At 36.4% G+C, this 13,788-nt stretch overlaps 1 protein-coding gene across 4 annotated transcripts in view; it reads left to right on the top strand.

Moving 5' to 3' along the window:
* The window catches only part of NCKAP1 (NCK associated protein 1), a 61,201-nt gene that overhangs the window by 34,439 nt on the left and 12,974 nt on the right, over positions 1-13,788 (top strand). For all 4 annotated transcript variants that reach the window (XM_055811976.1, XM_055811975.1, XM_055811974.1 and 1 more), the window contains 10 exons: positions 361-493; positions 2,090-2,209; positions 2,505-2,644; positions 3,882-4,013; positions 6,662-6,880; positions 7,214-7,344; positions 7,738-7,835; positions 11,669-11,762; positions 12,485-12,567; positions 13,029-13,109. In XM_055811976.1, coding sequence (XP_055667951.1) covers positions 361-493; positions 2,090-2,209; positions 2,505-2,644; positions 3,882-4,013; positions 6,662-6,880; positions 7,214-7,344; positions 7,738-7,835; positions 11,669-11,762; positions 12,485-12,567; positions 13,029-13,109 — 1,231 coding nt within the window. The remainder of the gene's footprint in view (positions 1-360; positions 494-2,089; positions 2,210-2,504; positions 2,645-3,881; positions 4,014-6,661; positions 6,881-7,213; positions 7,345-7,737; positions 7,836-11,668; positions 11,763-12,484; positions 12,568-13,028; positions 13,110-13,788) is intronic.

The following is a 13,788-nucleotide window of genomic DNA, read 5'->3' as shown; positions in this document are numbered from 1 at the left end:
TGGGAGAATCAATTAGTTTCATCAGAATTAGTTTGATAAAAGTATTTCTGAAGATCTGTCAGGAGAGATTCTTCAGGCAGTCACATAAATGATCTGGGGTCATTTGCAGATTTTGCTTTAATACTGTTCTGAAAAAGGTGCAAGTTTTTGCAGTGGCACACATCAGAATAAAAATATGATAATAGAGAGATGCAAATAAAATGCATAAGAAGCAAATGCAGAAACCAAACTTCTTTGAAAGCATGGTGCAGTTTTTGGTATAACTACAAATCTGACGCTAATACCACATTTGAATTGTGTGAAGTAGACTTTATTTGCAGCAAAATTATGTGTTCCATCTAAATGTCTATTTCTGATCAGTTTTTATAGTCGTGCTTTTGAGAAGATGTTTCAGCAGTGTTTGGAGCTTCCCTCTCAATCAAGATACTCGATTGCATTCCCACTGCTTTGTACTCATTTTATGAGCTGTACACATGAGCTGTGCCCAGAAGAGGTAATTTTTAAATATATTGTCTTAGTTATTTTCATATCTCATTTAAAGTAGGGAGGACTGGAGCCGAACACCACAAGAAGGCAATATAAGGTTGAGGCAGGAGAGCCTGGTAAAAAGGGAAGCAAAACAAGTGGATACCTTCTTATGTGATTCTTCACCCATGGATCTCAAAAACCTTTTCTGAAATGAGCAAGCATTATCACCTTTGCTTGAATGATCATTAGCAAACTCATGTGCAAAGGTTAGATGACTCTTCTGGGGTCGTTTAGGCTTAGATGCTAATAAATCCCATACGTCTGTTAAAACAGTGTTGTTTTCAAATGGTCTATAAACTCGTCGTTAGAAAAAGGAAATAGGAAGTTGGGAGTTCTCTATGGTTTGTTATAAATAGGGTTTATTCAGTAAGAATTTTTTTTTTAAAAGAAGATCTTAAATGAAATGGACGCTTTGTTAAAGGAAGTAGTTTGATTCTGAGGAAATTCTATTTTATATTGTAATGAAATAGATCCTTCAGACCATTTCCTGTATGTCCACTGGAATTACTGTGGGGGTTAACTTGGCCAGTTTTGTATAGCGCTCATGAAAGTGTATTTTCATTCTTAACAGTGCTCATCTGAAACAATGAGATGAATAAGATCTATAGTAATACGCACGATGTGGGTTTTTCTTATTTAAACATTAAATCCTTTTGTGCTATACTTCCATCTTGATGTATGTCTATCATTATTTTCCATGTATACTTTGCTTTAAACAGTTGCAAATTATTTATACTAGACAACCATTTAAAAGTTTACAGGAAAGCTTCCCTTCAGGACAAGAGATGTCTTTCAGAACAATTATAGTAACAGTGAGGAGTCAGTAGCCAAAGTCCACTGTACACTAGTTACTGTGAATTCAGCTGCAGCAAGCACAATTTGCTACATCCAGCAGAACTCTGAATTCAATATCTGAATTGTATGACTTAGTAACTATTATCATTTTGGAAAAATAATCCTCACTGTGCTGTGTACAATGTGTGGTAGTATGGCTGTTGGAAAATAAACATTAGTGGTGAAAGAAGGATTTCAGTGGGACAGAGGCTGTGCTTGTGCAGATCTAGTGACAAAGGACCTGAATCCAGAAATTAATGCAGCAGGGCTTCATTACTGGCTTTTTGCAGTGTATGAAGGACGCTGTTCTTTCTCTATAGTTTGAGCTGCATGCTTTTTTTCTCCTTGATTTAGTATTTGGTACAAATTAATGAAGAGGAGATTCACAGAAACTTTGAGTATTGGACACGTTAAAGGGGATTTGGTCCAAAATTAAGCATGAAAACCTACTTTTAAAAACCTTTTTGCCTCCTACAGAAAATGTTTTGCAAATTGTAGTAAGCAAAAAATTTTTAATGATGATGTGCCATGTCACTGACTTCGGGGGGGGGGTGGGGGGGGTGGGAACAACCCTGAAGCTGGTATTATTGAGGACTAACTGATTTATTTCTCACACCCTAATTACATGATTAGGTGAACTGCTGTCTGCAGTACCTTGTGTCTTCTGTGAATATTGTAGGACTATGGGAAACTGAAAATCAGACTTCTTTTTTTTCTTCTTCAACAGAGACATCATATTGGAGATCGTAGTCTTTCCTTGTGTAACATGTTCTTGGACGAAATGGCTAAGCAAGCTCGAAATCTTATCACAGACATTTGCACAGAACAGTGTACACTGAGTGATCAGGTGAGTGTTGTGTCTGTTTTAATTGGCCTTCAAGATTCTTTCTGTTCAACTTTCTGAATATTTATGGTTCTATTTACCGTTCACTTTTTTTTTTCTGTTCTTGAGTATTTTTCTGTTTATAAAATGGAAGGTGATTGAGGGAAAACTTTTTGATAGTAAAACCTTGTAGTTAGTAGTCAAAGGAAGAGCGTGTTACTTCTGTGATGGTCTCCACTTGGACCATAAGCTTGTTTTATCTCATAGCTGCTAGAAAGTTGTATTTTAATTTGGAGGGACTGTTTCTTTTTCTTACTAGTTGCTGCCAAAGCATTGTGCCAAAACCATCAGTCAAGCAGTGAACAAAAAGTCAAAGAAACAGACTGGAAAGAAAGGAGAACCTGAAAGGGAGAAACCAGGAGTAGAAAGCATGAGGAAAAACAGATTGGTTGTGACAAAGTAAGCCGCCTCTTCTGTTCCTTTCACCTTGAATCCCAAGTCAAAACATGTGTTGTACATATTGAATGCTTCTTGCTTAATTTATTTGAGTAGGTTTAATTGACTGTAAATACAACAGCTTTGTAGTTTGTGAGCGTATGATGCTCCTGTAGCTTGTATAGAGACTGAATTCTGTTACATAGAGCAATAGGAGGAACTTATATGTCTTGAATTTATGCCCTTTGCCATTTCCTTTCTGAGCAGAAAGAATCCCTGTGCTGCAGCTAGCTTTCCTGTATAGTCATAGTAATTGTTGTGGAAGTGAGGGTCCAAGGAGTGGATGCTATCTTCGATTCTGCCTTGCTTTAACACTTAACTAGGTAAAGTACAGGCTGGGCTGGAAGTTCTTGCTGCCAAAAGGCTGTTTGCTGTCTTCAGCTCCTGGGATGGAGTTGAGGGTCCAGTGCCTGTACTAGCTGGGGAAGGTTTCCTTGCTGGTGGCTATAGAAAAACTGAAAACACCAGCAAAGCGGTAACAAAACCAACAAACCCACCTGAAAGTGAAGAGGAGATTAATAAATATTGGTGTGTAAGAGATAATAGGGGAGGAAAAGGTAGGAGATAATTTGTTAGGATGGTTCGGAGGACAAGATGGTAGAGTGATAAAAGTATGACGAGGAAGGAAGCAAAGGAAAGGAAACAATAAATGGTTAGTGTTGTGGCTGGGAGTACCTAAACACACAGGCTGCTGAAGGGGAAGTGGTTTTGCTACAGTTGCAACAACCAAACATCAGAGAACGGTAAAGATTAAAGAAGTTGAGAGAAAAGAACTTGTAGCTTAAGATTCCCTCCCCTAATATTTTTTAAACTTTTAGTACCAGCTAGTAGCAAACATTACAAGTATTGCTTAGTTTGGGGGGGTGGGGGGGGAAGCTTAATAATAGACTGTTCTTTTTGAGGGAAAACTATATGTATTTTAATGTATTATGTATAAAAAAAAAAGTGTATATATCTCACATAGCTGTATGTGGTGCAGATCAGTAGGCAGTTGTAGGATGTGTTCTTGCCCGAAATACTGGTTTTCAAATAAGCTAGAAAACTTTTTTTGATAAAAGTCTCAAAGCAGAAAAATATAATGAAAGGAAGAGTTAGAGCTGTACCTGCTCTTGAGGTGTCTGCCATCCAGCGTGTGCTTTCTATGATAAATACATTGTTACATTAAATATTTTTCTCAATTTCTTGTTGCCTGTTCTTAAAGCCTGGACAAACTGCACACTGCACTTTCTGAGCTCTGCTTCTCAATCAATTACGTACCAAACATGGTGGTTTGGGAACACACATTTACCCCAAGAGAATATTTAACGTCTCACCTGGAAATCCGCTTTACCAAGTAAGAAATACTGTAAGGTCTTCATATACAAGATAAGTCTTTGCTGATTTGGTGTTGGAAGCATTGTATACTTATTACATAAAGCTAGTTTTTAAAGGTGGATTGCAAAACTCGTAAGTCATGACAGTGACTAAAATGACAAGTAAGTTACGTGTGCAGGCATACACAGTTGTTAGTTCCTATTTTAAAACAAAATATATTGAAATTCACATCACCTGTTTGACAGCCTGATCCTGCATTCCTAGTCCTGTGTATTTTGTAGGAGTTAGTGATGCCTACTTCTAGGCAGTTATGAAGACTGTCTTCCCACCATTCTTTTGCACAGTGCTGGATTGTTTCAAGTGTTTGAGCTTACTGGCTTGCTGGAAGGAAACCTAAAAATCTAGAACTCGAGACCTGACCAAGCCAACTGAGAAGATCCTACAGTTGCCCCTCCCCCTTTTTCTTAAAATAAAAAGTGTTGCCACTTAGTATTCCTGTCCTTACCTTGATCTTTCCGACATTATTTATAGAAATAGGCAAATGGCAGCTTCTGGAGAGGACTTCATACTAATGCGGCCAGCTATCCTAGTTGCATTTTATGCCAAGGATTACTAGTTACATATTTCAAGCAGTGTATAAAGACTTAATAAAGTTTTAATCATCAAGACATCTCGGGTCACTAGAGCACTCTGTCTTTCAAGTAAGACAAGGTGGCATAAAAATGAAGATAACTTCATGACTTTGCAAGTAGTCAGCTGTAATCTTCAAGTTTATGAATGTAGACCAGTGTTGGTTAGTTGTGCTTGCCTTTTTTTTTTTTTTTTTTTTTTTGTGTGTGGATTGGGCTGAAGCCACAGGCAGATGACTTTAGGAGACTGCTTTCCTTTTTCTTGCCTCAGTAAAGAAATGAGAATTGTTAGCCAAACAGAATAAATGTTCTATTTACAATTGTTTTTCAGATATTTAAGTAGTGTTTCTTATAAAGGCTTGCAGGTTTTTTTTTTCAATAAAGTGTTAGCGTGTCAGTGTTAGGAGTTTTTTTGTTTACTGTTCTAACGCGCAATTTCATGTATGATTGGACTGGAGCATATTATGCCACTTAATCTTGTAGTAATAGCAATTTCAAATTGATTTGAAAACAAAAGAGAGACTGCCTCAGAAGTAAACTTGTGAAAGTAGACTTACTTACACATTTTGAAGCAACATCAAAAAGTTACTTAAGTTCGTGTTCTTCAGAATGACTTGTCCTGTTCACCTCTGGTGAAGGTAGTAATTTACTAGTTTGTTTGTTTGTTTAGGGGGTGGGGTGTGTTTGGCTTTTTTTGTTTGGCTTTTGTTCTGCCTTTGAAAGTTAGATACCACTGAGCTTAGCTCTGGAAGTCTGAGACCATTGTAAGCCTAAAATGAGGTATTTGTTTACTAAGATGACTTTGTTTATTTTAAGGACCCCCAATACAGTTTGCTTGAGAGTTTGGTTTTAGTGACATGCTGGGTAAAGTCCATGTCCATTTATGTTAAAAGGGAATATACAGTCCTTTGTGCAGTTCTGATATAAATTAAAAGCTAGCCTGATGTACAGAACATCTGTTATTAGAAGCCTGGTTTTATTTATAGTGAGAATTTGAACAAATCAAAGTATGTCCTGCGATTTCTTGACTTTTTGATTCAAGATAGAAATCACTGTGTCAGCTAAAGGGAGACTTGTTTTTCATTAAGATGATTCTTACTTATTTACTTAACATACACCCAAATTTTTAAACTTGTGTATACAAGTATAACTGAAGCTTACTTTCCAAATGATATAAAAGTATTTTGTTTTATCTACTTAAAAGATAATTGCTGAGAGGTGTTAGCTGTTGAAAGCAGAGCTTCTGGTAACTTTCTTGAAAAGTTATTTAAACAGTTAAAATGTAACTTAAAAAAAAGTATGCTTTAGGAAGCTGCCTGTATTGCAGAAGAGAGGAGATCGTTCACGATAACACTGAGATTTATTATTTTTTTTTAATACTCTGAGCTGAGACAGAAGGAAGAGAGATTAAATGGTATGGTGTATGTCTTACAAAATTTATGCACCAAATACAGTAGGCATAGTTAATGTCACAAGGTAATCAGATGTGCTTTTACTCTCACACAGAGCAACACAAGGTAGACGTTTTCCTTTGAATATTTTTGTTCATACTTAATTGTATGATTATTTTTTAACAGATACTTCAAACTAAAACTGACAGCAACTTTGGCCAAAGAATTTTTGCCTTAGTTAATATGCTTTGAGCACTCCAATACATCAATTGCTCTTGCATTTCACATAAGTTTTGTTTTAAAATACTAGTATTAGTTTATTTACCAAAGTAGTAGTTACATAAGTCTTCCACATTGTGAATTGCTCTTACATATTGGCGGGGGGGGAGCTTGATTTTAGAAATGCTTGGTGAGTGTTCTTACCATCTTGTAAAACTTTTGCTGGCACCAGGAGTACAGTTGTCTTCGGCATCTAGAACTATTTCTAAAAGCGCAGGTGCAGTATGTGCATTGATTAGAGTTTAATACCTGCACACTGGAGAAGTACTCATTGAAAAGCTTTAAATATACAATCATATTCATAGCTGCACCTTTGTTTAATTTACTAATAAATGCAATTTGTTTCCAATTGCTTTTGTTTCTAAAAGGTCAATTGTTGGGATGACTATGTATAATCAAGCAACACAAGAGATTGCAAAACCTTCAGAGCTGTTAACCAGTGTAAGAGCCTATATGACAGTCCTCCAATCAATAGAAAATTATGTACAGATTGACATTACACGAGTATTTAACAATGTTCTGCTTCAGCAAACCCAGCATTTAGATAGTCATGGTGAGCCAACCATTACCAGTCTGTACACAAATTGGTGAGTAATTATATGAACATTTGTTACGAGTTTTTAATACTAGTTTTATTTAATGAAAAATCTCGAATTGGGGAGGTGAAGCTGTTTGAAATTTTTCTGAAGTTTCTGACTTCACAAGTTTGCTTCTCCCAATACTTGTTAAAAGCACTTTAAGGTTTGCCTGTTACGAAATTCACTTTTTATGGGGGGAGGTGTAGAGTAAGATACAGATAACAGTTGAACTACGAAAGCAAAACTTTAGGCTTTGCTGTCACTTGTCACACAAGCATACTTCATCTGTATAGAGTATCTACAAATGTGTCTTTTAATTTAAAATTTTCCCTTTCTGATAAGGTATTTGGAAACTTTGCTACGACAAGTCAGCAATGGTCACATAGCCTATTTTCCAGCCATGAAGGCATTTGTGAATTTGCCTACAGAAAATGAATTGACGTTTAATGCTGAGGAGTACTCTGACATATCAGGTAAACTTTGATGTTTCTACTGAATGTTTGTGAGGGATAGTTATTGTATGCTTGGGTAATTGGAATAACAGCAATTCTTAGTGTTGTATTATAGATAGCATTTGTTAACCTTCAGTAGTATTCCAAGTACTTTTTATTTGTGCTGCCTCTGTGTCTTGAGAGCGCTGACTTTTTCTATTTTTGGTCAAGTAGGGTTATTTAAGCTACAGAGATAGGCTTATGATGTGTCCATGACCGCTGCTTTGGTTCTATTACAACACAAGTTCTTGTATATAATGTTTTACTTCGGGGTAAAATACTTAGGTAATTAAAACATCACTGCTAGGTACATGATGGGCATCAAATAACTGAAGAAGGAATGGTTGAAGTAGAACAGTTTGTTTTATTTCTCAGAAATGAGAGCCCTTTCTGAACTTCTGGGACCATATGGCATGAAGTTCCTAAGTGAAAGTCTGATGTGGCACATTTCTTCACAGGTTGCTGAGCTTAAGGTAACCCTGGGAAACTGGTGGGTGGGAACGCGGGTAGCTTTCTGTTTAAGCCTCCTTTAGGGTATTTGATAGCTGTGCTTCTGCATGCCATCTTTTTGAAACGACTTTATCAAACTAACTGATAAAGCTTTGAGTTTTACTCTTGTTTTGTAGTGTGTTTGCACATGTAGTATGTGTGTATGCTAGCAGCAGCTGAATGGGCAGGACTTTATGTAGGCTCTGTTGATTTGTATGTTAGGTACCCTAACTTAGGAGTCAAGTGTCTTTTAATCATCAGTGGGAGGAGAGATGTCTTCCAAGATCTCCAGGTGCTTGCAAAACGCTTACCCAAGTCTGACTCTTGAAACTTAGCATGAAAATCTCAGCTGTATCTTAGACATCTATAAGGACTTCATTACTTTACCATGTATGTTAGCATCTATTTTCGAGTTTACATGGATGGGAGACCCCTGGGCTTTTTTCTTTGTTAATTGCCTCATTTTTAGACATATCTTTCCCTCTGGCTGAACAGTATCCATTTATTTTAAATTTCTGTATTCTAATAAATAAACCTGATACAGCAACACAAACGATGAAGTTGTGCCATGAAAAAAAAATGTTGGGAATACGGGCACATAAAGGAAGTTTGTTGCATGTATAGTCGAAACAATGAACAATGACGGGGAAGCACTTGGTGTTTATCTAATTCTTTATGGAAAGAGGTTTTAATAAATTCAGTATTGTGTACTACTTTCTCAGGATAGTCATACTATTAAAATGTCACTGATTGGCATGTATTTGCTTTCCCTATGACTGACTTTTTTTCATGTAATTAATTTCCAAGTTTAATTTCAAGTTTTTATTACATCTCATAATTTTCAATTTATTTAACCACTGATTACTATAAGGAGGTTTTTGTAACTATTAACGTGTGCTACATTTTAAAAAATACTGAAGAGATCTAAGTAACTTTCACTTTTCTACGAGAAATTATTATTATTAGAATACCAGGCCTTTAAAAGTGTGTGGTTTTATTACATCCCATATTACAGTTTCAAAGATCTTGTTCTCTCTGTAAACACTGTGAATTTCAGTGCTGCTGAGTTGCTAGGATGTGTGATGCCCCGAAAGAGCTGAAGCCTTTTATTCAGTGCCACAGCTCAAGGAGAGGGGCTGCTCGGGCTTTCCAAGCTGCCACAAGAGCAAGCAGCATCCCTGACCTGAGTGGCCAGCTGGACAGGGTAATGGATTCCTTATGCCCATTCCAATCTGAGTTTTAGGATGAGGCTTTCCAGGTGAGAAAGCTATGATTTTAAGGCTAAATTATGTAACTCCTGGCTGTGCATAAAGTGATATCGTCACATTTCAAGTAAAACACAAAGCCAACGGGCAGATGTTTGTTGGTTGCTGCTCTATTTGTCCACTTACTGTGGAGTTGTTAAACATCCTCAAAATCAGCATGATTTATATTGTAGCTCTGTGTATTTTTTTTAAAAGCAGCTTTAAATTGTCTGAGATTTGTTGTTTTCTGATACTGTTAGGGATAAGCAGAACATAATGTAGATCCACATGCACATGAACACATATTTGGAGGAAAAAAATACAGTAATAAAAAGTTCATCTCTCTCTGGCTGAGATGCAGTTGGCTTAGCAAGAGAGCACTGAGAAACATCTGTGTTTGGGGGAAGGAAGCAACAAGAGGATAGAACGGGGAATTTATTGAAAGTAGGGTTCAACATGCTTGCTTCGCTTTTCGCAGTGGGACCAGGTGTTGGTTCTGTGTATGAAGTTTAAGTCTGGGGCAAGGAGGGGAAGTTTGCCTCATATAAGTAACTATTTGAACTGTATTCCAGCCTGTTCCTTTTAAATCTTAAACTAATATGCTGGTTATTTTTTGTAAAGCTGAAAGCTTGACTCAGTAACAATGTGCGTGGGCTATTGCCTTCCTGGAGAGCTTTGAGGGATTTAAATTAAAATGCCACACATCTGCCAAGTTCTGATGCATCACTTGGTTTAAAATTGCCCATCTTGATGTCAGTGGAAACCAGTCTTGCTTTGGCTTTTAGCATGGATGTATGTCTTGTGCGTCTATGCGTGTGTACATGGGCACACATTCTTGGAGGTGGTTAGTTTGCTGCGCGTTGTATAGCTTATTTCTTTCCTTGCTTCTCACTGAAGATAAGAAGAATGAAAGCAGGAAGGCTGAGTGGGTTATGGATAGACTTCAGCTTATTGAAATAGCATGACCATGGGACAATGTAATTGAATCTGAGAGGTCTAAGAGGTTGGGCAGATTTGCTTTGCATAGGGTACGTGACTAGGAGGCAGGAATAAAACACAGACCACCATTTATTTCATAGCAGCATTATAGTTTAAGTTGTGTTGGTTTTTCCTCCTCCTTTGGTCACAGGAGTATTTACTCTGAAATTTAATTTCCCTGCTTGCCAGTTGCTATGTCTTGCACTGTTTTCAGTGTGGGTTGAGGCAAAGTAAAACAACGTTATTAAAGCAGTTAGCAGAACTATCAAAGGTCAAATGTTCTCGGATCCTTAGCAGTAGGTTCCTGCAGATATGTCTCTTTAGATTTTATATCGTATATCTTAAATTACATTCCAGGCTTATAGTAGCCTAGATGTTTGCTGAAGTAGTTTTCCCTGCTCCCTCCTCATTGCTCCTTTTGTTTCTGCTGTCTGGTAATTAAGATGGATTGGAATGCATCTACTTGAATAATAAAACTGTTAATAATCACTTTGGAGGACCCAATCCAGAATATCTTGTTTTCTTCCATCTTCTTTCAGTTCTTTTCCATTTTGATATTCTTTAGTATACAAAGCACTGAATTAAGTCTTCTTTAAACAAAAGGAAACAATTTCTTCATTTAATGTTCAGAAGCACGCAAGATAGCTACATTTTCTTAGCCACTGGTTGTCCTCTACCTAGAGATAATCATATTTTCCATTTCTGAAATAGGGTACTTGGCACTGAAACTGAAGAAGTATTTTTTTATAAGAATAAAAGTACCTATTTCTTGCTTGAAGAGAGTTTAAAAATATTGCTTGGCACAACGTAAGTTCCTCAGCTAGCAAAGAAACCCTTTTTGGATCTGACATTTTATAGATGTGATTATGCAATCTCTGTAATTTGAATTTAAATCTGATCTGTATTTGGAGAACGATTTCAGGAAAGTTTCTACATTTACCCTGATGCTACAAGTTGAATGTATGAGAGCTGTGACAAATTAGAAACAGATACACATTTTCTTTTCTTTGGTCAAACTGACATGAAAAATACTGCACTTGAGTTTAACTGTTTCAGGCTAAGGTGCTGGGACTTGAATGAATGTCTTTGTGTTTATTTTGTATTATAATGGAAAAAAATGTCAAGTCAACTGCACCGAGATATGACTATCTGACTTTTACACTCTTCTTTACATTTTTCAATTTTACAAACATTAAATTTCTAATCCTTACAGCATAACTAGTGGAAGGAGCAACCGAAACAAATAGATGACTTTGTGAATCTGCATTTTTATTGGTATACGTCTACTTACAAGAAGCTGAATAGCATGAGGAGCTGTTGTCTGGTTTTACTGAATTTCATTCTCTTGTTTTAAGAAGTTGTACACATTGCTGAATACAAAAATCACGTTCCAAGGGATATGTAATCCTCAGCTTTTTGATTCAGAGCTTGCTCTTCTGTAGAGTAGTGCGTGATGATAATACTGAACACAGGGGGTACATCTGTATTCCGTGACTTCAGTTGCCTCTTTGCTAGACTGAAATATCCTAAACCACGCATTTATCCTGCTAACATACCAAAATCTATAGCTGACCTGCATCCTTGCTGCTTTTTAGAAACTTGTGGTGGAGAACGTTGAAGTTTTAACACAAATGAGGACCAGCTTCGACAAGCCAGACCAGATGGCAGCACTCTTTAAAAGATTATCATGTGGGTAACTAGCAAGGTCCTACTAAAGATACAGAATTATTTTTTAATTGTTGTTTTTCTAAAGAAAATGAGAAAAATTAATTTTTCTGTATTAAGTACACAGAAGCAGCAAAGTGTATGTGAGCTTGTATAAACTGATGCATCTTTTCAAAGTTTTCCAGTCTTTTCATGTACAGATAAAACGAGATTTCTGTGTTAATTAGTACATGGGCACTATAGTAGTGGTGAGCTTTGAGCATCTTTTCATGGATGATAGTGCATAGCTATAACAGCAGTAACCCGCCGACCAGGTGCTTAGCTATAGAATACAAACCAGGCTTTTTTGACACATGTTTCTGACTTGATTCCATCACAGTATAAATTATTTTATTTGGAAGGATTTTTACATGTATTTAACTTAAGTAATTATTTTTAATAAAAAATTATTAGAAAAATATATGCTTGGCCTCAAGAAAGCACAGTACTAGTGTTAACATCCAGTATTGTCAGCTGTATGTAATGGGGTTCATTCAATGAATGATTAACACTATAGTCTTCTGAAAATTAGCTCAGCTATAAAAACCTGCTTAAGCACTGCTTATTTTGGCTCTTTGAAGGAATGTCATTGTTTCAGTACCTCGCATTTTTCAGTATTTTATTAAAATTTTTTTTCTCTTTTTTGAAGAATTGAGCTTGTAAACATCAACACGTTCTTGTTCACTATTGTTCTTGTTTCTGTTCAGCCGTTGACAGTGTTTTGAAGAGAATGACGATTATTGGTGTTATCTTGTCTTTTCGGTCGTTGGCACAGGAAGCACTTAGAGATGTAAGAAATGACTGCATATGTTCCGAATATTTTCATTGTATTTAATGGAATAATAGGGTGTTTGAAGTTTCACTATTTAGGAATGCTACTGCTTAAAAGGTTAGCATGTAGGTAAAATGGCAATGAACTGAACATTGAATTGCAAGGTGTGGGTGGGGAAATCTACTTTTTAAATAGTGTTCAGAGAAATGTTACATAAAAATACAGATTTTAGTTTGAGCATGCCTCTCAGTGTTTTCTGTGTTTAGTACATTTTAAAAGCTTTCATTTCACTTGATTGCAGACAGCTTGATTTTATGTTTATTAGGCTTTAATGTCTTAAATCAACAAAAAATTCATATGTATAAAATAAAAACTCATTTTTAAAAAATCATTAACTCTGGTAGAATAATGATAGTGTCTCATTTATCTTTTACAGGGGAAGTATTTTTTCTTAGTTTGTATGTGTTTGTGTCTCTTAGGTCTTATCCTACCACATTCCTTTCCTTGTAAGTTCCATCGAGGACTTTAAAGATCACATTCCAAGAGAGACTGACATGAAGGTAATGTTTGGCCCAAAGGGTGATAGAGTAATTTTGGAGCTTACTGAAAATATGTACGGGGCAAGACTTTAACGCTTAGTGTGACAAATCCAGACACAAAGAAAACGATGGGGTTTTTTTTCAAACAGTTAAGTAGTTGTGCATCTGCAGCCTCCTAATGTTCTGGGGGAAAAAATCAACCAGCACAGGTGTCTGTTTGCCAGTGATCACATTTGATCTTTCATGGAAAGAAAGAACAGAATGTTGAAACACGCCTAAGAGATAAAGGGAAGAATACTGAGCTGCTTCGTAGTGTGAGCAGTGTAACTGATACAACTAAATGTTTGAAGGACTCTGTGTATAGGTGGAGCTCTATGCATGTAATAGCTGCAAGTCTGATTTTTCTCTTAAATTGAAAATTCTTGTGAACTCATTGTCTGAAATGTCTGCTTCTGAATAGTAGTAGGTTTCCATCCAAAAACCTGTATTAGTACATCACATGGCTTCTGGATATGTATGCACAGTAGCTACAGCCTAGCTGTTTTTTTAATCTCTTATTGCAGCTCAGAGCCTGTGAAGGTTTGCAGGCTTTTTACTGGTATTGTGGCAATTTGATTTACAGAAAACGTGTGGTGGAATATGCACTGTGCAAATCTTGATTCACTTTTACAGAAACAATTTTTAGAGGTATGCTCTTGAG

This window comes from Falco peregrinus, chromosome 8 (assembly GCF_023634155.1).
Source record: "Falco peregrinus isolate bFalPer1 chromosome 8, bFalPer1.pri, whole genome shotgun sequence".
NCBI classification, from domain to species: Eukaryota; Metazoa; Chordata; class Aves; order Falconiformes; family Falconidae; genus Falco; species Falco peregrinus.
Note: the sequence above shows the minus strand (reverse complement) of the source record. Positions and strands in the feature narration are given on the sequence as shown.